General features: G+C 33.7%; 1 protein-coding gene across 4 annotated transcripts; it reads left to right on the top strand.

Moving 5' to 3' along the window:
* Positions 1 to 8275: 8275 nt before the first annotated feature.
* LOC142627427 (phytyl ester synthase 1, chloroplastic-like) lies at positions 8276 to 24968 on the top strand. 4 transcript variants are annotated; one of them, XM_075801288.1, is made up of 14 exons: positions 8276 to 8968; positions 9225 to 9276; positions 10037 to 10092; positions 10992 to 11150; positions 11269 to 11373; positions 12183 to 12289; positions 13245 to 13366; positions 13468 to 13576; positions 16467 to 16600; positions 21695 to 22064; positions 22587 to 22700; positions 23343 to 23431; positions 23558 to 23871; positions 24775 to 24968. In XM_075801288.1, the coding sequence occupies exons 1-13, from the start codon at positions 8551 to 8553 to the stop codon at positions 23853 to 23855; spliced, it is 2133 nt and encodes a 710-aa protein (XP_075657403.1). In that variant the 5' UTR covers positions 8276 to 8550; the 3' UTR covers positions 23856 to 23871; positions 24775 to 24968. The 4 variants fall into 4 exon arrangements, with proteins under 4 accessions (XP_075657403.1, XP_075657404.1, XP_075657405.1 ...); XM_075801289.1 differs by having other exon boundaries at positions 24778 to 24890; XM_075801290.1 differs by lacking the exon at positions 24775 to 24968 and having other exon boundaries at positions 16467 to 16560; positions 21769 to 22064; positions 23558 to 23994.
* Positions 24969 to 25220: the final 252 nt, after the last annotated feature.

Below are 25220 nucleotides of genomic sequence, written 5' to 3'. Positions count from 1 at the left end.
CAGACACGTGATTACTTGGAGGTTCACTAGAAAGATCAAGGCAGAGTTCTGGAAAGACTGTAGGTTAAAGAGGGGATCCAAATACCCTCTAGACATGGCGGTGTAAGAGAAATATCTCAGAAAAAGGCTGCTGCCTCCACATTAAAGACCCTGCACCTACCTCCTTGGCCGCATTAATGGGGAAGTGACCCCTAAACAGTAGAATTCAGCCTTCTAGCTAGTATTTAAAGAATTCAAGAAGGTGGTGGAAGGGGATTTTGGGTGACACGTGGATAAAAGGAGAAGGAAAGGAAGTATTTAAGGAGAGAAGGGGGTAGAAGAGAGAGGAGGCCTTTTTGTAAAGAAAAAAGAACTAGAGAAAGACTAAGGATTGTAACCTTTAAAAGGAAAAAGAGAAATAATATACAGATTGTCCTCAGCCTACGTCCGAGGAGGTTCATTTTGCCCTATTTATCCATTGTTTGTAAGTACTGTAACATTCTAGCCTGTTCATCAAGCTTCGAGCACCACTAAATTAGGTTGCGAACCCACACTCTACAAATTTAATTGTCTAAGGCTCATTGGGCCTGAGCCCACATGTGTTTTTGGGTCCAGGTGCAATTGTGCACTTACAAATGATTTCTTCATTAAAAAAATAAAATAAAAAGAGGATAAAAAGTTGAAGAACCCAAAACTTAAAAAAAAAAAATTGAAAAAAGAAAGGGTGTAGTACGAACACAAAAGAAAAGAACTAAAAAAAAAAAAGGATGAAAAGAAAGGAGTCCAGGACCTGACTCACCAGCACACAAGTTCCCATAATAAAATTAAAAAATAAAAATAAAAAAGGGAAAAAATCTACATAAAAGACATCAACTTGGAGAGGAGTATATATGTAATTCAAGAGCTAAGCTCCCCATTTTCTCTCTTTTCTTCCCAGTTTTCCTCCTAAATCGAGAGAATAAAAATTTGTGGGCCCGGGTGGATATGTTTTCCAATATTTTCCATCCTTTGTGTTTTCTCTTTTTGAACCAATCAAAGGAAAACATAATTTTTTCTTCTAGTTTCTTCTCTTTCTTTTCCATCATTCATATTTTCACTCTAACCAAACGGAGCCTAAAGGACATGCATACATGTCCGAAAAAAAGTTAAAAGAACATTAATACAAGATCTTCATGTTTCTAATTTATTTCCTTCAAAACCCAAAATTTTTATTTATTTTACAAATAACAATTATTTGCAAAATGACTACTACTTATGAGAGTTTTTTTTTTCTTTGTCGATTCAAAAAATTAAAAATTCAATGGACACAATTTTTATGCCATGACTTTTACCATAAATTTATGTAAAAGTAATAGATAATTACTCACAGTTTAAGTGTCTAAAATTTTAGAATTGTAACAAAAAGTGTGACAAAAAAGCTATGGTCCTAGAGCATTTACATCTGTAATCTAAAAATTTTAGCATTTAATATCTTAAAAAGCTACTTTACCTATTTTGATACACAATTTCATAACACACCCCACATCAATTCCCTTATTTTTTTTCATCAACTAAACATTATTTATGTTTTTATTAATTTCTTTCTCACTTCCTCTCTCCTCCTCTACCACAAAACCCAACAAAAGACATAAAATAAATCTTTTTAATCCCTTCTTGTTACAGTGAACTGCTAGTCTTGGCAATTCACTTTAGAAAGTTGCCGATAAAAATTTGACTTTAGCATCATTGATGTTAAGCCTTTTTTAGTGTTTGAGATGGTAAAATAATTTTTTTACTATCACCAATGCTGATGCTCTCTCAAAATTGTAACGAAAAAAACGTGGAAAAAATACTATGGTACTATAATAACTTAGTAAAAAAAGGGTACAAATTTGTTAGTCCTATTACTTGAGGGTAAATAGGTGATAGTTACATTCACCGAATGCATTGATCTTTTACACTTTTTTTTATTATAAATTTTGGAGAAGGATCTTTTACACTTTTTAATGGGACCATTGGCATAAATGTAGTGAACTATTAGAGCATTCTCATTAAGGGTGCTAAAAATGCTAATTGCTATTTTTTAGCATTTTTAGCCCCTCAAATCATAAAAACACGCATCCATTAAACATTCTAAATCCTAAAACATTTAGCACGAAGCTACAGTGGGCTTGTATCAATACAAGCTCACTATAGCTGAATTGTAAAAAGAAAAAAGGTTTTTTATTCATCACCAACGGATTTATTTCCATTTCTATTTCTCTTTCCTATCACTCATCTCTTCCCTCTTCTCTGTTCTTTGTCCCATGGTTTGGCGTGGTCCGATGGTCAGGGTCGTGGTTTGATGGGTTTGGGTCCGATTGGATGGTCTAATGGTCGTGGGTGGTGGCGGTGATGGTTCGATGGTCGGCAATTGTGGTCCGATGGGCATGGATCGTGGGTCCGACGGTCCAGTGGTCGTGGTGGAGGTTCGACGTGGGTTGTGGGTCATCGATCTATTGGTTTTGCGTGTGTGTGATGGGTTTTGGTTCACCTATCTAGTTTTGCTTCTTGTGGGTTTTGGTTCACCGATTTGCTGGTGGTGGCAATGAAGGTTTTTTTTTTTTTTTTTTTGCTGTGGTTTGTGGTAGTGGTTTTGGTTCGGTGTGGGTCGTGGGTCACCGATCTTGGGTTTGTGTGTGTGATGGGTTTTGGTTGTTTGCTGGTTCGGTGTGGGTTTGCTGGTTGTTTTTGTGGTGGTTGAGTGGTGGTTGGTTGTGATTTTGGTGGATGGTTGTGGTTGTAGTGGTGGGTTTTGGTTGTTTGGTTGTTTGCTGGTTTTTTTTGTGGTGGTTGGTTGTGATTTTGGTGGATGGTTGTGGTTGTAGTGGTGGGTTGTGGTTGCTACAATGGTGGTTATGGCAAGTGGAGCGGTGGAGGAGGGGGTTGGCTGGTTGTTATAGTTTTTTGTGTGGATGATTTATTATTATTTTAATGAGTAGTTTATATTATTTAAATGAAATGACAAAAAATATAGAAGTTTTGATGTTTGATGTATCTTAAAATGGGGTGGCATAATCAATAAAGTAAGTTTTTGAAGTGTTAAATGTTAAAATTTTTAAAATTCTTGATGGGAATTCTCTTAAGGGTTTTATTTATTTATTTTATAATATTTGAGAAGGATCTTTTGCACTTATTAATGGGATCATTGGCATAAATGAACTATTGAGGGTGGGACCATGGCAAATGGGTTTTTGGCCTATGGGGTGAACAACTTTTGTGCGTCGGCGTCATGTCCTCCTTGCTGTTTCTTTCACTCAACCCGCGGTGTGTTTGGCATCATTTCCCCTCTCTCAATTTCTTTCTTTTCACAATTTAAATTTTATTCTTTCCATTAAAATTTTAAATAATAAGGTAGTTGGTATAATTTTAAATTAAAAAAAAAAAAGACTTTTGTTGACAGATGGTATCACTATCATGGAAAAGAAATCTATCATTATCATGTATCAAATACATATAATACCACTCTCATTGGGGGAGAAGTTTATTGGTTCTAGTGCATTGGAAAGCAACAAAGCAGATAAGTAAAGGCCGATGAGTGCTTGAAGGAGGTGAAGTATGAATAATGCCAAGACCACAACAGATCACACAACTTTTGTCACAACTCAATTACTCACACCTCACATGTGGTCTTAGCATTATTCTACGAAGTATTTATTTATTTGCTCTTGTTGCTTTCCAAATCTAATGAAGTGACCATAGTACACCTTTAGTGTAATGATTATTCCACAAGTATAAGTGCTTGTGGAGTGTGTGAGCAAGGGCCAAGGTTCAAGTCTCTAAGAGGAAGTTTCATATACATATACACAAATTGAATTAGAGTAGAATTTTTATATTGTATATATATAAAATAAAAATAAAAATCTAAAAAGTGGAACCCAATAGATTCCTCCTCAATGAACCCTTGTTTAGCTTATCCATGTGTCTTAAAAAAAATACTCAGCCTTAATGATTGCATGTAGTTCCTTCTTAATGGGATGCCTATATTATTTTTATTTTTATTTATAAAAAAGTGATGTCTTAACTTTTAATTAGAATGTTTTATATTCTAAAAGTTATTTTAGGGTCATAATCAATTCTACAATTATTTTCACAATTATCATTGTAAGGACACAATTTGCTCCTGAAGCCCAAATGAAGGGTCAATGACTTAAAGAGCCCAAAACAATGAATTTGTTAGAGAGTAGGCTTAAGATGAACTTTCAATGAGTTAAGTGAACGGTAATCACGGAAGGTTAGTTATTGCTAAGAAGAATAAAACAAACAGTTTTGAACAAGAAAAGCTCTCCTTGGCCAAGTCTGTGGATGATTTGTTCTTATATATCTCTCTTAAACTTATACAAAATTACAGTTCTTGAGTCTACGGTCATTTTTCTTTGGTTTTCTAATCCCTGTAATGGGGTTTTTCTCCTTTAGATTCCCTTTCCTCCTTTCATTTCAGCACTCCACGTGTAGATTAGAATGTTGGCTTTGATACTTGTCCCATCAGCACCTTCCTAAAGTCTTTGTAGGTAGCTATAAAACTGAATGTTACCGTTCGGGTATTACCTCCCCATTAATACGGCCAAGGGGTTAGTTGCAGAGCATTCAATGCGCTAGTAGCAGCTTTCTTCTCAGATATTTCTCAACTCTCTTTTGTCTTATTCCTATCTGATGTTTATCCTTACTAGCGTGATTGCTTGTTGCCTTGTTCTTCATGAAGGGTCGGACATTTGACCTCTACTTTGTTTGGCCGAAGAAGTACTTCTCCTTGGACAACATTTCCAGCTCCTTATGGCTAGACCTTTTTCACGGCCCATTAACCTGTATGCCTTCATTAGTATTTACCTGTCATCGAGCTATTTGATGTCCTTGGGCATGACCTACAAACCAATACCTATATCTGAGCCCTCCATCCTTACTCATATATATTAGTTGCAGACCCATGTGATGAGTGAGAATATATAATTATTTTGTAATATGATATACCATAATTCAATCTCTAAAATTTATTGAAGATAGTTGATTCTCCTCAAAAATTGAATTATTTCTAAAAGTATTTTCCAACTCTCTATCTTCACAAATATATCATTCTATTTTTTTTACACCTAATATTTGTAACCTAATAATGGAGGGACATGCCAACACAACATTATATTTCATCTTTTTCTTCATGTGATGAGATTGTATCATATTTGAATTCTTCTGAATTTTCAGGTGCAACTTTCATACCAGCTACATGCATCCTTACTTGCTAAAAGTGATGTCTAGTTAGTTGCCAATAGAAAATAATGATAAAGCCACACAAAAAAAGAAGGTAAAGTGAGGTTTAACAAGTTAGAATCATCATATGAAAACTTATTTACAATAAGGTAAATAAATAAAATACATTTCAACAAACCTTACTTCAGCAAAATGATCAAATTTAATAGACCCTCGCTTATTGAGAGCACCATTTCTACAGTCTAGAGAAGGGCAACCATAAAGCAATTTATAATAAACATGATCAAATGCCCAACTCAAATCAATTTTGAAAAACAAAAGTATATTTGAATATTTTTGAGACCATGAAAACTCAAACTTGTTTATTATGAAATCTTGAAATTGAATTACATAATTTTTCCTAATAATGAGATGGAAATAAATAAATAAGTAATAAAAATAATATAAATAACAAACTCATTTTGAGTTCATACCCTTTGAACCTGGGCTACTAATGTTCACCTCTCATACATTTCAGATTTGTCTGCAAGCTCTAGAGTGACTCTCTATCTCTTGTACTCATTTGATTGGGGTTTGGAATACAAGCTTGAGCCATGATCGAAAGAATAGGAAAAACACTCAGGAAACTATCCCATTGAAAGCCATACTGATCAATTTGTGGATTGGTGGAGAGAGAGAAATTGAAAATTTATAATAATAAAAGAAAAGAGGTGAGGAGGTTGCAATTGTGGTTAAAGGAAAAGAAAATCAATCAGTGATTGTCAGAATTTCCATATAATAGCGGCATCTGAAGAGTCTGGGTTAATGGAGAGGTTTAGCTACAAACTTGATTGTAGCCAATGACTACAACTTTCATTAAAATATAACAACTGAATTGGATGGTTTTTATGTTCTTAAAAAGTATGTCAAATTTCATAGCAATCAAATGTTATATACTACTCAATCTATAAACTTATTTTTTATTTATAATTTTAGAATACAAAAGTTTGAAATTCAAACATTCGATTGATGATATTGCCATTGATCTTTGATTTTTTAAAATTTTTGTAAGCATGAAAGATATAAGAAGAAAATGTAATCTAACGATGGATTTCTCAGAATTTACATCCAATAAAGAGATGTTGAGTGAAGTTGTAGTCATTGCCTACCTGTTGTGGAGCCAAGATTTTGACTTAAGTGGGGCAAGATCAAAAGACAAAATTAAAAGTAAAATGAATGTGAAAAATATGAATTGATATTAATTATAAACTAAATAAACAATTATATGGTTATGTAATTTTCATACATAAACTAAAATAAATGTAAAATTTATTTTATTTTTTCATATTTATAATTCAATTTAACCTCATATATATTATGATAATGATTCTCCATAATCTCAATCAATCATAAATATATATTTCATATAAAATAAAGAAAACAAAAGTAATTAATTCATAGTTAATAACAATCCAATTAAGGATTACTTTTTCTATTAAAAAAAGAGATTACTCTAATTACATCAAGTTTAAACATATTATTTGATTACTTAAAATAAATCATAAATAAATAAATCAACATAAAATGTTGAGAATATTTGCAAAAGTTATATATTAGATAAATTTTGGGTTTATTGCTGAAACTATGAAACTATAAAGAAGTAAGAAGATGGAAGAAAAAATTAATTGGAGTGTATAAATCTATGTTTAGTGTCTTATACATTACTTTTTTGATGAACAGTATTTTATAAAGAAAAAGTATTTGTATCAAATGATACTACGTCATTTGTATCAAAATCTAACAACCGAAAGATATATGTATAAAAATAGCTACCCACTAATACGTGTTTTTTATTTGTTAATAAGGTAGTTATTTTTTTGCAAATATATTCCATACTTATTAGATTTTGATATTTATATAATATAAAAACATTATATATATTATTTGAATTTCTTATTCAACAAAAATATAATTATAATAAAGCGAGACCAATTATTTCAATACTTGCCAAGAGTATATTGAAATTGAAGCGTGACAAGCAAATGCATTTTTTTACTATTGTTATGGATATAACAATTTCGCAATAATTTCACAGTAAAACTTAAATAACAAGCTACTAATTGTCGTTATATAAGCCTATTATTAATATTAATTTTTTTATTTGTCATTAACAATTCTCCACTTAAATTTTATTGTAAAATTATCGGGTAAATGTTGTGGTTCTGTTTTTTATTTTTATTTTTTATTTAATAAGTAAATACATTACTTTTAGCCTTTTAGTGGAACTTTTCATTTTTTATTTTTATAACTTTTGAGCGGAACTTTTGGTAAAGCCAAAAGGTCAATAAACTGTTCATGCATTGGCAAAAAACCCGATGGGTGATTGATATTGTTATTTAAATGACAGTTTTTACATGAAAACAAAGGGAGCTTAAATAACAACAATTTTCACATATTTTTATAACACTTAAATAACTATAACAATTCTTAAACACGGCTACTAAACAAGCCAAGTTCCTATAGTTATACTCTTGCAATTACAGTGTATGTCGTGCACTAAAAATTTTCTTCCAATCCACGGCATGCAAAGCTGGGCTTGTAGTCCTCACTCTTCTCGAGCCTTTTTGAAGTGTTCTCAGCTTTTCCAACTGACAGAAACAGCCAAACAAAGGGCACTAACCCACCATATATATATATATATATATATATATATATATATGTATGTATGTATGGTGGGTTAATGTTTATTTGGATACAGTTTATTTTAGTAAAAACTTAAAAAAAGAAAAAATTTTAATTACTATTTATTAATAAATTTACTGTTCATTATCTGATTGTACTGTTTATGGTCCATTATATGTCTCTCTCAGTTCAAATAACTGCATGAGACAAGAACCATGCTGGCCAATGCAAAAAAGATAAAAAAAAATAATGGACAACCAGACGCACACGTCTGTGCCTCTCTCTCTCTCCTCAGAACTGTGTGGACTCACATGAGGATGAGGTCATTCAGAATGAAGCCAAATTACAAAAAATAGTTGTTCCAGAACTAAATCGGTGCTGTCCTTTTCATACTTTACTGTTGTTTTATAGTTACCTTATTTAGTACATTTTGCTTTCTGGGTTTGCTTTAAAAATTTAGATAGCTTCATATAAAAAACCTTTTTTTATTTTTATTTTTTTTCAGTTTATTATAGTCTGTGCTCAACATAATTGGTGTGAGTGATTCAGTTAGAGTGGTTTATGGAACTTTCTAACTGAAAAAATTGTAGTTTATTTAAGCTGTACTCAAGAGTGTGTTCTTGGAAAAGAGTTGGTAAGTTTTTCAATTTGTGAGTCTTGAAAAAGAGTTTGCCATTGCCTTTAGAGGCCATGGCATCAGTTATAGGTTTCCGGGTATTGCCCTTTTTTGTGTCGAATTCTGAGAATAAGTATGGGGGTAGAGTGCAAGTAAGGAGTTTAGGTGATGCTGATGCTAAAGTGTTATCCTCAGACTCAGTTGTGGCGAATGGAACTACTATAGGTGGGGAGAGAGGGAAAGGTGGGACTTCAATTGATCAAGGAAATGGGCATTTAAGGTCTAAAGCTGAGGAGAAGAGGAGAGTAAATGATGAAGCTTTGGAAACTTTGAAGCCTTTGTGGAATGATGGATATGGGACTGAGACTGTCAGAGATTTCTTTGATATGGCCAAAGACATTGTTAAGCATGATGGCGGGCCGCCACGGTGGTTTTGCCCCGTTTCTTGCGGACGCCCTTTGAAGGATTCTCCAATTCTTCTCTTTTTGCCAGGTAACGGATGCCTGACCATGGTTGATCAGCTCAAAGATGATTTTTGAATTTGCTTTGTGCTTTGTGTTTACAAGATATGTGTAGATGCTAGATTTCAGTGGATATGTTTCTTGGTTTTCTTTAAGTGATTTTGTTCCTTGATGTTTAATGTGTTTTTTGGTGGGTTAAAACTATAGGTATATTGTTGTGAGTTTTTTATTTTTATTATCTGTAAAATTGCTGGATGTTGAAACTTTGTTGGTATGAATGTATGCAGGGATGGATGGTACTGGTTTGGGACTTGTTCTGCACCATAAAGCCCTTGGGAAGTAAGTCATATTACCCTCATGTCTATGAAGAATGTGATTGCTTCTATTTTTTAATTGGATTATCACCTCTTAAGTTAAACATCTCAATGGTAATCACTTTAAAATTAAATTCATTATTTTATTATCAAAAAAGAAAAAATAAGAAAGAAAAGAAGCATCTCAAAGGTGAGAATAGAAGTTAGTTTAAACTTTTTCAGCCAGGAATATAAAATAGATGCCCATAGCATGTCAAACCTAGGAAATCTATAGGTTTTTTTTATGAGATGGCCCTTTTCTATTTGGGAAAAAACTAAATTGATTTTCTTGCTTATCAGTTCTTTTCTGGCAATGAATTCACTTCTAGAAGGCTTGGCTTTTAAGTCAGCCTAAGAATAACAAGAACTGATTCACTCTCTGTAAGATTTGAACCAACAACACTGGGTTTTGGAGACCCACACTCTACTAAACTGAACTAAGAGTGGTTTATTATCAGTAAATAGTTTGTAACCATGTGGTCTCCTTCCAATTCTAGGACAAAACTAAAGTGAAGTTTTTCTCAGTGTGTGATTCTCATGGAAATAAGTGTTTTCTCTATTGCTTTCCTTTTTTGGTTGCTTTTGCGTTCTACATCTGCAGGTGTGCATTGTTTTCAGTGACTTTTGTGGAAACTTGCTTCTTCTCCTTGCTAGGATAATATTATGTTACTGGACTTCATGCTTTTGCATTCTTTTATTTATTTATTTATAGTTGTTAGCAACAATTTTTAATTCCTTCAATGCAGGGCTTTTGAGGTCTGGTGCCTTCATATCCCTGTTCATGATCGTACACCATTCGAAGGTCTTAATCTTTAAATACTAATCTGTGTGGATAAAAATTTCGTTAAGGTTTTCATGAAGTTCAATTGCATTGTTGATTCACTTAAATGATAGATCATGTCTGTACTTCTTGTAATTATAACTAATTTGAAATGCAACTATAATTTATTACATTGTAAAATCTGTTTTGAACAGAAACCTAAGACACCATTATTCATTTATTGCTTGCACCCATTATTCCAAACTGTCCATTTTATATGTTTATATACTTTTTTCCCCTGTTATTCCTTACATGAATAATAGGGACTCTAACAATTACTTATAATTGAATCGATTATGCTGACAATAGATTATGAAATTTGTTGGTACATTTTGAGCAAAAGTTGTAAGGTCATATGAGTTAGCAATAGTTAGACAGATTTTGACTGTTGATATAAAGCCTAGTACCAAAATGTCGGAGTAGGCTATAGATCCTCAACAAGACTGATTGGGGTCAGGCTCATGCTTGAATTAGTGAAGTTAAAAGTCCTTAAGGGCTGTATATGCCCTCTTCAATTTAAAAGCGTAAAGGGCGTTTGTGGGTAATGGGGTATGATATTAGCTTGTTGGTTGGTCAGGTACTTCTTCGCTTGCCTATGGGCTCCCTAGTGCAAAACCAAAATAGGTTGGCATCTTCCAAGTGAATTTAAATTAGAGAAATTTTATCATATTTATGTTACTTTAGTTATAAAATTCATAACATTAATGGTTGAGATCAATTTTTAACAGAATCTTAGAAATTTCCTTTGCGGTGATCAAATATTTTTATGTCCTTCACGAATTTGTTATGTGCATGCTTCTCACACATGTAGGTGGGTTTGCATTATCCCTTAATGCACAAGATATGATAATTTATAGTTTGGTGAATTTTGTTGCATGAAGGGCTGGTAAAACTTGTAGAAGAAACTGTCAGGTTTGAACATGCTTTATCTTCACATAAGCCAATTTATTTGGTTGGGGATTCCTTTGGAGGATGCCTAGCACTTGCTGTTGCTTCTCGTAATCCTGCCATTGACCTAGTTCTGATATTATCAAATCCAGGTTAGTTTCCTGATATGCAGTTCATTTTTTTCTTATAAATATAATCTTGGTATGTTTCTGTTTGATGATCAATGGTTGATCATCTTAGAAATCCTGATCTTTTGGTATTTCGTTTTAGCAACATCATTTGGCAGGTCTCAGCTGCAACCATTGTTTCCTATCTTGGAGGCTATGCCTGATGGACTCCATAGCGCAGTTCCCTATCTTCTTAGCTTTATCATGGGTACCTAATCTGGCCCCTTCAATTCTACTTGTGGAATTCTTCAACGTGTGAAAAAATTGGATACATTATTGCTAATTTAATGAATTCACTGTGCCTTTAGTCTTAGGAATACCTCATGCCAAGTAATCAGCTACTATGGTGTATGAAATATGAATTCAGTTGTTGTGATATTTGGTGCTGCTGCTCTTAGGTGCCTGATTTGATATCAATTCTTTTTTAATATTGTTGCTAGCATGTTCATAAAAATTGATCATCTTAGTTTTTCTGTATTCTTACCCTGAGTGAAACCTTGAATCTTGTCTGTTGGTCAACTTAAAAATGATTTATTTGAATGAAGTGCTTTTAGATGTAAATTTTAGAGCAATAAGTTTTGTACTGCTTCAATCTATACTCACAGTTGAACAAACCCTGGGAACAACTTGAGTCTATTTAATTGAACTGCTTTTTAATCCTTACTGACCTAATTTATTTAATAGGTAGCAAATGCTTGTTTAACTAGTGAACTGCAGCCATTAAAGTATACGATAATGTAATGTTTATGTTTTATATATAATTTGTCTCTGCAGCCTTTGTTTCTCCAAATGCTGCTCTTGTGCAAGCTTCTACACTGTGATTATCATAGTTTGACCTAGGTTGTCTTTTACTGTAAACATCACATTTTTGTTAATAAATTTTATTTTTTGAATTCTGCTTTAATAGATTTGCATTATTATTTTCCCTTTAAAATTAGATGTGTTTTTATCCGGTGTCACTTTTTGCAATCACAAATTCCTCTATTTCTGATATATAAGTTTCTATTTTGCCATCAGGTGATCCAGTGAAGATGGCTGCAGTCAATATTGAAAGCAGTTTTCCTCCTGGGCAAAGATTCGAAAGGCTGTCTCGCAGCCTCACTGGGTTGTTACCATATCTTTCTGTATGGAATACTTGCCAATTGGGTTTCCCCTTTTTTATTTTGTGTTTTCATAGATTAATTTCTCTCCTTCTGCTTCAATTTCCATTATTTTCAACTAGTTTTGCTTTTTTGCCTTTTGTTTTGTATTTTTGGCATAGTTTAGTTGTACTCTTTGTAGTTTCCATTTACGGAAGTTTCTGTAATTATTAGCTGCCTGGCCACAAAAATCTTTTATCTACTGTGCTTTATCTCTTTTGTAACTTAGTTATATATCATTAGAAGATATTCCCTCTGTCCCATTTTGTATGTCCAGTTTAGAAAGTCCTAACTTTCTAAGAGAACATCGTTTAATATTTTGTATCTCACACAAAAATAAATAAGTCTCAAAATTTCTGTTGTAAACTTTTCAGAATTCAAATTTAAATAAAATAGAGAACAGGATTATATTGGGGAGTCAGTAATTAATGACTGAGAATTATTTTGGGACAGCGAAAATGGAATACTCGACATGCACAATGAGAAAAAGTAGTCTCATAAAAATATAATAAATAATGAAGAAAGAAAGAAAAAAAAAGAGAAAAAAACCTCTTTTTGCTGCACATTCAGCAAATCTCCTTTACTGGTGAACCAAGCCTATTGAGTCCTACAGTTGAAGAGTTTGATGAGATACATTTATTCAATGTGTCTCACTTGCATTACCAGAACATTTTAAGTTTTGATCACCTATATTATGGGTTCAAGGTTGCTGGTTAAAACACTAGCTTATGCGTACAGAAGGATTGCTGGTAGGGGTGTGTTTTGTTTTGTCTAGTCTAAGTTAATACCTTAGTTCATTTGCCTTACAATGTGTATTTTTTTTTTTAAAATTTTGTTTGTAGTTTAAATTACTTATTGAAGCAGCCCAATTAATATTTGTGGTGTCAGGACTACAGTAAGATGTCAATATGAATTTTGCATCACTCCATTTTGTTGTCAGGGTTCTGATGATATTATACCAAAGGACACTCTTCTTTGGAAGCTGAAGCTGCTTAAATCAGCTGCTGCTTATGCCAATTCCCGTCTCCATGCTGTTAGAGCCGAAGTTCTTGTCTTGGCAAGGTTTTTCTTCTCTCTAGATTTTACTTGCTGAGATACTGAATTTACTTTTAAAGGGTAAGTCTTAATTGATTGTAAAGATTGATGAAGTATTTGCATTTCAGTGGCAAGGATAACATGCTTCCTAGTAGAGATGAAGCCGAACGACTTAAGAACTCATTACAAGATTGTGTTGTTCGTTACTTCAAGGACAATGGGCATACGCTTTTATTGGTAAGTGAGAATATGTAAATCTATCATATAATCTCATAATTAGCTCTCATCATCACTTTCACGTTAGTAAAGCTGTTGATGACACCTAAATTTTCATGAACATTGACTTCCTTAGATTGGTACTCTCAGTCATATTTGCCAAATATTTACTTTTGTTGCATTGGTTTAAAATCACCTAATCCAACCAAGTTGAATCCCAAGTCAACTACTTTTTTCATTTGAAATGTATGGTGCCAACACTAAATTGCTTCAAAATTTCTTTTTCTATTTTTGGATAATTCAATAGTTTCAATGGGGGAGAAGGGATTTGAACCCTGGACGTCTCCTATGGAAACACTAGGAGGTGCCAATTGAGCTACAAGGCTCTTGGCACTTCAAAATTTCTTGTAAATGGTTCAATCTACTTGGAGCCCAAGACCATGTTTAGATGATGTATTTTAAAATTTCTTTAAATTTGTGATGACATATCAACTTTGAGTTATCTCAAAATATTTAACTTATTAAAGTTTCAATGGGCTTCTATTCCATGATAATTGTATTCTACTTGAAATCTTGCATACTAAGGACCCAATTCAGAGCAAAAACTGGAAATTTTAAAGATTGAGCAGACATTTAACATTGAGGATCAGGCAAACAAAAAGACATACCATGTATAAACTGTTGCTTTTCGGTTTAAAGAGAAGATGGTAGTGATACTGGTTTCTCCTATGCTTAGGTTGAATAAAATGGTCATGTACTTTATGTTGGAGAACCATCATTCCAAAACCTTAAGCTATCAAGAAGTTAGCCAATTTTTTTTTTAATAAGTAAAAATTGACTGAAAGAAAAGATAAGAAGAGGTGCCTCCAAGTACGCCGGTTGTGTACCAAAGGTGCATCATAAATTAGTAAAAAATACAACAATCAAGAAAATCCAGCAAAGTAGAGAAAGAATGGCCGCTTAAAGTAGCCATCCAATCATATAGAGTGCATAAAAACTCATCTTTATATCCACTGTAGATCATTCAAGACCTTCAAATGTCTGGTTATTCTGTTCCTTCAAAATAATCCACATGATGCACAGAGGGATTGCCTTCCAAATTTCACAATATGGTGTCTAGAAATCTGCCCCTTCCAACAGGCCTTTAGATCAACTACCCTTTTAGGCATAAGCCGCATAACCGACTGCATATCAGGCACACACTAAAGCTTCATGCCCTCTTTTAATTGTGTATGAACTGTAAATTAACTACTTGTTTGCTTCATTGTGATAAACAACTTTATGATTCAATTGGTCTTGGCCTTTTATGGTTAATCTCGGGCAAGTCATACTTGTTGGCTGTATTCTGTACCTTTAGGAATGTTCATACAAATTGTTAGAGATATTAAGGCCCAACTCAATCTTGGTCAATAGGGTCAAGTCTGTTATAGAACTCTAGTCCATGCTCATTGTATTTTATCCTACTTGAAGTGCAAGCAAAGTAATCTTAAGCCTACTAGTGGTGCAAGTATTGTAACCTTGGGTTAGTTTAGGATTCAAGCTAATATAAACATCTTTCAATGGATTCACTGTAAAATACATAGAACATAATAGTAAATATGTAGTCATCAAGAGCTTTGGCGTAGATGTAGGCCTTTAATTCTCAACCATGTCAATTCTCTATGTTTTCTCTCTCTAACTTCTTTATTTTCTCCTTCATATTTTCTTATACCCTTTATGATTTTGTCAAAGCTATGTCTTGCCTTCTGTAGCATGGTTTAGAGTTACGTATTATCTTTTCTAATATGATCTTTACTTGTCAAATCCAGAATTCTTCTCTTAACACTGCTACCAGCCACTCTGCAGGGCTCATCCTAATTTATTTCCTTCTTATTAAGTATCCTTAACCTTCTTAGCCGAGTATCACAGACCACCAATTGTCTCCTTATTCACTTCTTTCTAATCTTGCATCTTTATCATCTTCTGATTGCGTTACTTGGACTATGCCTATGATCAGTAACCTTTATTGGCTTTCTTTTTGTTCATGCTTCCTCAACCATGTTGGCCAAGTATCATAAAACATGTTGATTGGTAGCCTCCTTTACAGACTTTTTCTTGGTAATGCGTCTTTATCATTTTCAAACTGCGTTACTTGGTCTAGGCTCCTGTTTGGAAGCCTTTATTGACTTTATTTCTGGTCACACATCTCTATCATCTTCATGCATAGCTTTTCAGATCACACCTCTCATCAGTAGCTTCCATAGGTATGATCTGCACTGTGCTTATCATTCAATACTCAATCATCGTGCACATCTGGCCCTTGTTCTAGCTTGTTATATGCGCTTCATTGAATTCAATTCCGCTTGATCCGCTCCACATCTAATTCATTCCCAATTTCCTTCAAGATTTATCTTTCTTTCCAAACTCAAGCTGTCTTCAAGCGTTTTCAGGGGGAGTTAGAAATATTAAGATACAATCTAATCTTGGTTAAAGGCTGATGTCTGTTATATAACTCTATTTTAGGTTCATTGCATTTAATTATCTTGGAGTGCAAGTAAAGTAATCCTAAGTCTAATTGTAGTGCAATTATTGTAACTTCCTGGGTTACTTCAAGATTTATCCTAATATAATTACCCTTCCATGGGTTTATTGTAAAATATACAGAGCTTAATAGTAAAAATATAACCATTAAGGAATTTTTGTTGTGGATGTAGGCTACTAAGGCCTAACCACATTAATTCCCCACATTCTCTCTCTTCTGCTTTCTTTCTCTTCTTTATTTTTGTCTTCATATTTTCCTATGCACTTTATCATGAGGGAAAAGCTATGTTTTACCTTTTCTAACTTGGTATCAAAGTTATGTTTCTCACTCTATTCTGCTATTTTATTGTGGGAAAACAAATTGACTGCACTGTTTTCTGACATGGTGCAGGAAGATGGAATTGGTTTGATGACGGTTATTAAGGGTACTAGCAAATTTCGTCGTTCAAGGAGGCATTCTTATGCCTCAGATTTTCTTACTCCTAGTATGACTGAACTCAACTATGCCTGTGATCAAATAATCGGGTAATTCATTGGAGCATGCGGGCACACTGACACACACACACGCACACGCGCGCGCGCGCACACACACACACCTCATCCCCCCAGCTCTCCTTATTATGATGCTTTTGGGCATGCAAATTAATCGAGATCCTGTTCAAGGGTTGCTATACAAATACATTACACCATTATATTTGTAGAACTTAAATATGATATCAATTACTGACATTTAATATCATGCTGAGCTGCAGCTAGGTGGACAGTGAGGTCACTGTCTCAAGATTCGTCTATATCATTTTAACCTAGTGATAATTTCTTTTTTCATTTAGTGTCACTTTTTTTTTTTTTCAATATTTCAATTGAAGTTTTATTTTGTGCTTATGTCTTCAAAGTGTAAAAATTTGATATCCTGGTTTCATTGGCCTCTTGGCCAAGTACTATGGGTTGAGTATTGATAGACAAATCCACGTTATAGCTTGAGGGGGTCATTGCTCCCCCAAGATTTTCTAAATGCTTTAAATTTTCCTCTACATTTGAGGATAAAGCTGAATTATGTATACAAGTGGCTCCCCCAAAAATGCACTTACTTTTCTTATCTTATATTATATATATAGATACACACAATTCTGTCCCTAATTAGCCCTCCCACCCAATAGCTAAACGCCTAGTTCTACTGCTGACACTAGAGACTTACAGTTGGAGGCTGAAAGGTTGGACGTCCTCTGAGCATTAATCTTACTGGTTGGGTGGCATCAGCAGGTGGAATCTTTTAGATTTGGGCTGTTTAATATTTGGGTTTAGGGTTTAGGGTTGAGGGAGAGAGAGAGATTCATTCGTGCAGAAAACATGATATATTCCCATAAGCTCATTTGTTAAGTTTTGATAATTCTTACCAAATGAAACAAATTTTGATTACTCTTTTCTCTCTCTCTTTTCAAAGAACCCATTCCATGTCAGGATTATTTTATCCTCTTTTTTTTTTTTTTTTTTTTTTTTTTTTTTTTTTTTTTTTTCACTTATGATGTCCTAAGTTGTTTCTATGTAGAGCTCTTTTAAAACTTTATAGATTTATCCTTGTCTTCTAAGTGTTTTCTAAAACAAATTATTGTATAATCAACTAGTTCATGTTGGTCTAACTGCAAGTATAAACTTCTGATGTATCACTAATGTATGTAACTGTAGATCTTTTAGTTTTAGAGATACCAAAAAATGCAAGTTGAGGAGCATAACAAAATTTGTGAATATGTATGGGTGTTAGAGGTTAGGACAATACTGTAAACACACATCTCATGTTCTTGGTTAATTATAGTGAATGATAAAGCAAGTCTGCTATAAGCCTATAACTAATGCAGTCATGGGGCCCTCACCCAACCCCTTGTGTAACCCCGAAACTTTTGTGTCAATCTTGTTGATCATGCATCAGAAATACCCACAATCTTAAGTCCAACATATGATCGAAAACAAATTTTTCTCCCATTCTCTTACTCATCCCTCCTCTTTCTGCTTTATGTGGAATGTAACTCCTATAGTCCTATTCCACTAATTTTCACTTTAATTCTAATGTTGCAGGGCAAAAATGTCATGTCTGAGATTTGACAAACATTTATTGTGTTTATCCCATTGTTCATCACAATCATGTTCATCTTTGTTTTGACGAAAAGAGTTTAGTTTTCTTTAAAGTACACAAATGATTAAATTCCATTTATGCTGATTGGTTTTATTATTTTTTGGATGTGATGACATGATCTCACACATAGAGAGTAGTCGATCTTAACAGACCAAAGAAATCCCCAGTCGTAATTTGCCAGTGAATCCATAATTTCTGAACCAACTTGTTGATAAACAAGTATGGATTAGTTTGGATTTTAAGAACCTTGGTCTAAAGTCCTGATTGGGCAGCCTGCAGCTTGCTTCTCGTATTCCTATTCTTAGGGCTTTGGTTGCTCTCCAGCCTGTTTAAGTTGTATCCTTCTGATATCTATCACCATGTGAAGTTGAAGCTTGATATTAGAATTGCATTGATGGTAGGTTGCTTCGCTTGGCTTCTGGTTCAATACTGTTCTCAACTTTGGAAGATGGAAAGATAGTTAAGGGTCTTGCCGGGGTTCCAAATGAAGGTCCTGTGATATTAGTTGGTTATCACATGTTGATGGGAGTTGAACTCTCTTCAGTTGCTGAAGGATTCTTAAGGGAGAAGAATATTATGGTTCGTGGCTTAGCACATCCCATGTTGTATTGAGGACAGCCGAGAGTTCATCTCTGATTTTTCTTTAAGTGATTGGATGAGAGTGTTTGGCGCAGTTCCTATTATCCCAAGCAATCTTTTCAAATTGCTTTCAACAAAATCACATGTGCTTCTTTATCCTGGTGGTTCACGTGAGGCTCTGCATTACAAGGTCTGTCAAAGTTCCTTGTGTTTAGTTTCACCTACTTTACAACTATAGAACCATTGATTCTGTGACTGTCAATTTTTTTGCTCCTAAATCTGCTCAATTATTATTTACTTCCAAATTTTGTATTTTGTCTTGCCTGTACAGGTGAAATAATATAAAGTTGTCTCCAACTACTCATACACTTATAATATTGGTTGTGTCTATGTTAGTCCAATATTGAAGATCTTTTTGGTGTCTCTACGTGAAGTTGCTGCAAATCAACTACAACAATCAAAGAGTTGCTGTGGAGTTAGTTACGTACTTGGATTCGTGTAAAAGAGTTAGTCACGTACTAGGATCCGTGCATAGAGAGAAGTCTCTACAAGATCAAGTCCAATTGGGGATTGGAGTAAAGGTTTATCTGTAGGTTGGTATTTTGGGATAGTTCGGGGTAGTGGTAAGATTCTTATACTTGTAACTGCTTGTTCTTGATTAGTGGATTCTTGGGAGTGGTGACCTGAAATTCACCCGATGGGGTTTTCGTATTGCGAAGGTTTTCCTTATTCGTCAACAAATCACCGTGTTATTTAATTTCTGTTGCACATTAGTTTATTTGGTGATTTGTTAGTGCCTCCACGATTTGCATGTAATTTGACCTAATTAATCAACTTGAATATTTGAATTTATTAACCGAGGTCAATCTATAACCCAACAATATAAACTAGCTTTTAAAACCCACAATAGTGCTGGAACCTTTTTATTTTCTTTTGTTGGTAAGAATTTGGCTATATTTATTTGACTTTCATTGTAATTAATTTTTATGGACAACTTTAATAGTAAAACATGGTTCATTTCTTTTTTTTTTGGTAAACAATTGCTTAGCTTCATCTTAATGCATTCAATCATATATACAGCTTTGGCAGGCTTGGTAAGCCTATTTGCTGCCAAACATATAGTAGTTTTGATCAATTAGCCAATTGATTAGTTAGGTTTTTTACATTATAGGTCTTATGCTGACATATTTATTATTAGAGAAATAACATTGACCTATGACGAAAGTTTGAACTAATATTTGTTAACCTGTTTGATAAGTAAAGATATTTTATTGATGAAAGAACCCGAGTACACAGGGAGTGTATGATGGGAACAAGAAATTCAACTTTGCAAGGTACGCAAATCAATCATATCTAACAATGAACACAGTGAAAAAAACCCCAATGTTAACATCTAATCAAACAAAGATTTAAAGGAAATCAGCTTAAGATCAATGCTAAATATGCAATATGCTTAAAATATATAAAATATGTAAAAATAAATAGTAAACAATAAATTAATTGCCATATCCCTACCTTGCCGTACCCTAGTTTTATTTAGAAATGACATATTGCCATGTCTTTGGTCATCTCGTGTTGGTATTCATGCTTCATAGGTTTGGAAGTCCTTTGCGTATTAATCTCAATGGTTGGGTGGCACCAGCAAGTGAAATCTTTTAGCTTTGGGCTTTTATTATGAGTCCCAGGGAGTGAGTTACATTCATATGGAAAACATGATATTTTTCCATATGCTTGGGTATTAAGTTTGGATAATTCTTACTAAAAGAAAATGATTTTGATGACTGTTCCCCCTCTCTTTCCAAAGAACCCTTTTCATATTTAAGATTATTCTATCCTCTTTCTTATTTTTATTTTCATTTTTTATGTCCAGAGTTGTTTCCATGAAGAGATTTTTTGAAACTATATGGTATAATATTAATCCTTGTCTTTTAAGTTTAGTCTAAAAAGAATTATTGCATAATCAACTAGTTAATGTTGGTCTAATTGCAAATATAAACTTCAGAGGCATCACTGAAATATGTAATTAAAGATGTTTTAGTTTTAGAGATACTGGAAAATGCAAGTTGAAAAGCACAATAAAATCTGTGAATATGTAAATATACTCTCATGTTCATGTTTAAGTCAATTATAATGAATGATATAGCATGTGTGGTAATGCAGTCATGGGGTCATGGGGCCCTCACCTACCCTCTCTAGCAACCCCTAAAACTGTTGGCTTCATTTTATGATCATGCATCAGAAATAGGCCCACAATATTAAACCAAACATATGATTGAGGAAAAAAAAACATTTGTTCCCTTCCTGCAATCCGTAAACAATATGCTATGTACATCTCCCATTCTCCTTTTTTATCATCACCTTCCTTTCTGCCTTACATGAAATCTAACTCTTATTCCACTATTTTTCACTTAAATTCTAACATCGCAGAGCCAAAGTAGCATGTCCAAGACTTGACATCAATTTATTTTGCTTATCTGATCTTTTCATCATCACCATCACCATCACCATCACCATCACCATCATGCTCATCTTTTGTTTTGATAAAAAGCTTTTAGTTTTTGTTAATAGTTTACACAAATGATAAAATTCCATTTATGCTGATTAGTTCTATTATTGCTTGTATATACGATGACATGATCTCACACACTGAGAGCAGACAATTTACAGACTGAAGAAATCACCTATAGTTATTTTCCTGTACTTTCATAATTTGAACCAACTTTTTGATAAACTTAGTTTTGAATTCTAAGAACCTCAGTCTAAAACCCTGATTGGGCAGACTGTGAAATGCAAGCAACTAGTCCTACCTGTCTTTGGGCTTTGGTTGCCCTGCAGCCTGTTTAAGTTGATTCTATCAGATATCTGTGGCCATGCTAAATTGAAGATTGATATTAAAATTGCATTAATGGTAGGTTGTTTCGCATTGCTACTGATCCGATACTGTTCTCAACTTTGGAAGATGGAAAGATAATGAAAGGTCTTGCAGGTGTTCCAAGTGAAGGTCCTGTGTTATTAGTTGGTAATCACATGTTTTTTGGACTGGAACTCCCTTCACTTGCTGAAGGATTCTTAAGGGAGAAGAACGTTATGATTCGTGGCTTAGCACATCCCATGTTGTTTTCGAGGATGTTTGAGAGTTCATCTTCTGAATTTTCTATAACTGATTGGGTGAAAGTGTTTGGTGCAGTACCTGTTACTGGAAGCAATTTTTTCAAATTGCTTTCAACAAAATCACATGTGCTTCTTTATCCTGGTGGGTCACGTGAGGCTCTGCATTACAAGGTCTGTCAAGTTCCTTGTGTTTCATTTCACCTGCTTTACTGCAACTAAAGAACAATACATTTTGTAACTGTCAGCTATTGTACTCATAAATCTGCTTTATCATTTACTTTCCAAATTTTTATCTTGTCTTGCTTGTACGAGTGAAACAATATAAAGTTGTCTCCAACAGCTCTTACTGGTTGTGGCTGTCTGTTCATTTATTTCTGAATGTTATAAGCAAGGCAGATTGCTGGGACATTCAATCCATTTGTTATTTTATAATTGGAAGTAATCACCTAATGTACACTCTGTTGATGCCATGGTTCACTAAAGTTATATGCAAGGTAGATACATCTGTTACACTAATATGTCCTTCAACCTTTGTTTGTGTGAGTAGTCTGTCATTGAGAGAGGATTTAAATGTTATTAGAGGTCCTTGTTGCCCTAAATCTTTTTTTTTTGTTTAGCAAGGGCTATATCTATATATATATATATGTATGTCTAAACTTTATTCCAACAGTTATGGTGCTTTTATATTGCTAGGGAGAAGAATACAAGTTATTTTGGCCTGACCAGCAGGAATTTGTGAGAATGGCAGCACGGTTTGGGGCCACAATTGTACCATTTGGAGCTGTGGGAGAAGATGATGTAGCAGAAGTAAGCTTGTGCTTTTGCGCATCTAACTAGTCCTATGCTTTTAGTATAAGAGCCTCTTTCTGATGGTGAAATATTAATATGTTTTGCATCTTATGTTTATATCATCGTTTTTTCTTTTTTTTCCTTTTTTATGTTTTCGAAATTTATACTTTAGAGATGAATGTTTTTAAATGCTACTTTTATGGTTTATTTGAGTTTTCGTGAAGTTTGGGAGTTTGAATTCCAGAGTATAGGAATGAGCCTGGTTTTGGTTAACTAAAGGGATTAAGATGGTACTCACTACAGAACAGAAAGTTAATTATACATGTAGTGAAAGAAAGATCAGTGAGGTCCATAATCATGGACTAGCTTGAGCAGTAATCAAATACAAGTTAATAAAACCTGGAATTTTGGGTTAACTACGAAAATACACTGTAGTACTACTACTTTGATGGTTGGAAAGTAATGAATTTTTAAAAAAAAATTCTCAAATACACAATTTAATATATATATATACACACACACATACACACACACACATATTTTACAAAATTGATTTTGAAAACCATCCTCATATTGTTTTTCTCTTTTATTGAGCTTGATATTGCAATTAACATCCTACTTGCTTTGGGTTTGTGCTTTTATGTTTATCAACCATGGCAGATGCTTCTTGATTACAACGATCTAATTAAGATCCCAGTGGTTAATGATTTAATCAGAGAAGCTATCAGCCAAAATACGATGAAAGTGAGGTAATTACTCTCCCAAGTAATTATATAATTTTATTACAATTGTACTCCTGTAAAATTCCAAAAACTAGAGATGCTAGCCACTTTTCAATTATAGGATCTAATGATGGAATATGCTTGGATTTTTAGGGATGAAACAAAGGGGGAGGTTGCCAACCCAAACCTCTCTTTTCCATTGATGGTACCCAAGATACCTGGCCGCTTCTATTATTTGTTCGGGAAGCCCATAAAAACAAAGGGAAGGGAAGATATTTTGAAGGACAAACAAGTTGCAAACCAATTGTACTTGCAGGTAAAAGCTGAGGTCGAACGCAATATGGCATTCTTGATTGAGAAGCGGGAGGAGGATCCTTACAGGAGTATTGTTGATAGAACATTGTATAAAGCAATGTATGCTCCTACTGAAGTTCCAGCATTTGAGACCTAAAAAATGGTTTGGAGAGGTATATTGTTGTCTTAAATTCATTCAATTATTTCTTTTTTCCCATGGAAAAAAGATAAGGTACAATGTCATTTTTGTTCTGAATAAAGGCTATAGCTATAGACCAAATTCTAAGTTGCAGTCAGTGTCTGATGCGTAACACTATAACACCTTTGAGACACCTCTATGCACAATTGCACACCACTTGAGAGGACATATTCCAGGATGCATATGTTTCTGTTCAGTTGAAGACTGTCTATTTTTTCTCAACAAAAAGGAAAAAAGAACAAAAGAGACTGTTTATACAGTATACACATTTTTTTCTTAACACAAAATCAACCAAACTCTAGGCTGATCTCAAAAGGTATCTATAATCATATTTAATTAAAGCAGTTATCTTGTGAAATTCATCCCTTACTCTAGGAACAGAATGTATAGCTTTAAAGTTTGATACGTACTTGTTCTGGTTTTTCCTTCGGTATAAAATTAAATTTAGTCAATTTTGGTCCAGAGTGGAGATTGTGTCTCATAAATCAAGGGTCATGCTAACGAGTGTTCTTAGGACATTGGTTAACAATTCGGTTAAAGAAAGTTTTTATGAGAAAAAAAAAAGCAATTAATGTTTTGACAATTTTTTTCATTTTCTATAAAAGTGATGTTAAAACTTTCCAAAATTAAATTATTAACCAATTCTCTAAGGACACTCGTTATCATTTCACATAAATCAAATCAGAATACCATGTCCAGTTGTTAACAATTTTGATCTGAAAGCTGGGGTTTATTGAATGAGTTAACTAATGGTTGCACTTCCTAGAAAATTAAATTTGAACCTATGCATCATATTCAAATTAAGAACAAGCAACACCGTATATCCCAATGATCAAGTCATCCCTAACGGAATGAGGGTTCTGCATGATTTTACTAGAAGTCTCCCCTTCAAGTCTTCAGCACCTCCATCTTCTAGCTTCTCTGGCAGAGAAAGTTCTTCCTCAGACAGTGGATCAAGTTGAAGCAATGGCTGCTGTCAGAGCTCTTACTTTTGCTCAAGATTGGCATGTAACACCCCATAATTTTATTACTAATTTATTTCATATACATAAATTAAAAAGGAAGCCCACAATTAAATAGATTTAATTGATTTGGGTCTAAGATATTTAAATAAGATAATTACTATGAAACAAGAGGCTCAAATGAGATAGCATAAGTTAATATATGGGCCTTAATAAGCTTAAAAATTCTAGCATTTTATCTCTTGAGCTATACGTATCTTATACTATTAATAACATGATTTCCTGTTTGAATTTCAACATTTTGCATACTAAAATACCATCACACAAATTCTTAAACTCTTTAAATACCCATCTTTTAGTT

The sequence above is a fragment of the Castanea sativa genome, chromosome 3 (genome assembly GCF_040712315.1).
Source record: "Castanea sativa cultivar Marrone di Chiusa Pesio chromosome 3, ASM4071231v1".
In the NCBI taxonomy this organism is placed as follows: domain Eukaryota; kingdom Viridiplantae; phylum Streptophyta; class Magnoliopsida; order Fagales; family Fagaceae; genus Castanea; species Castanea sativa.
Note: the sequence above shows the minus strand (reverse complement) of the source record. Positions and strands in the feature narration are given on the sequence as shown.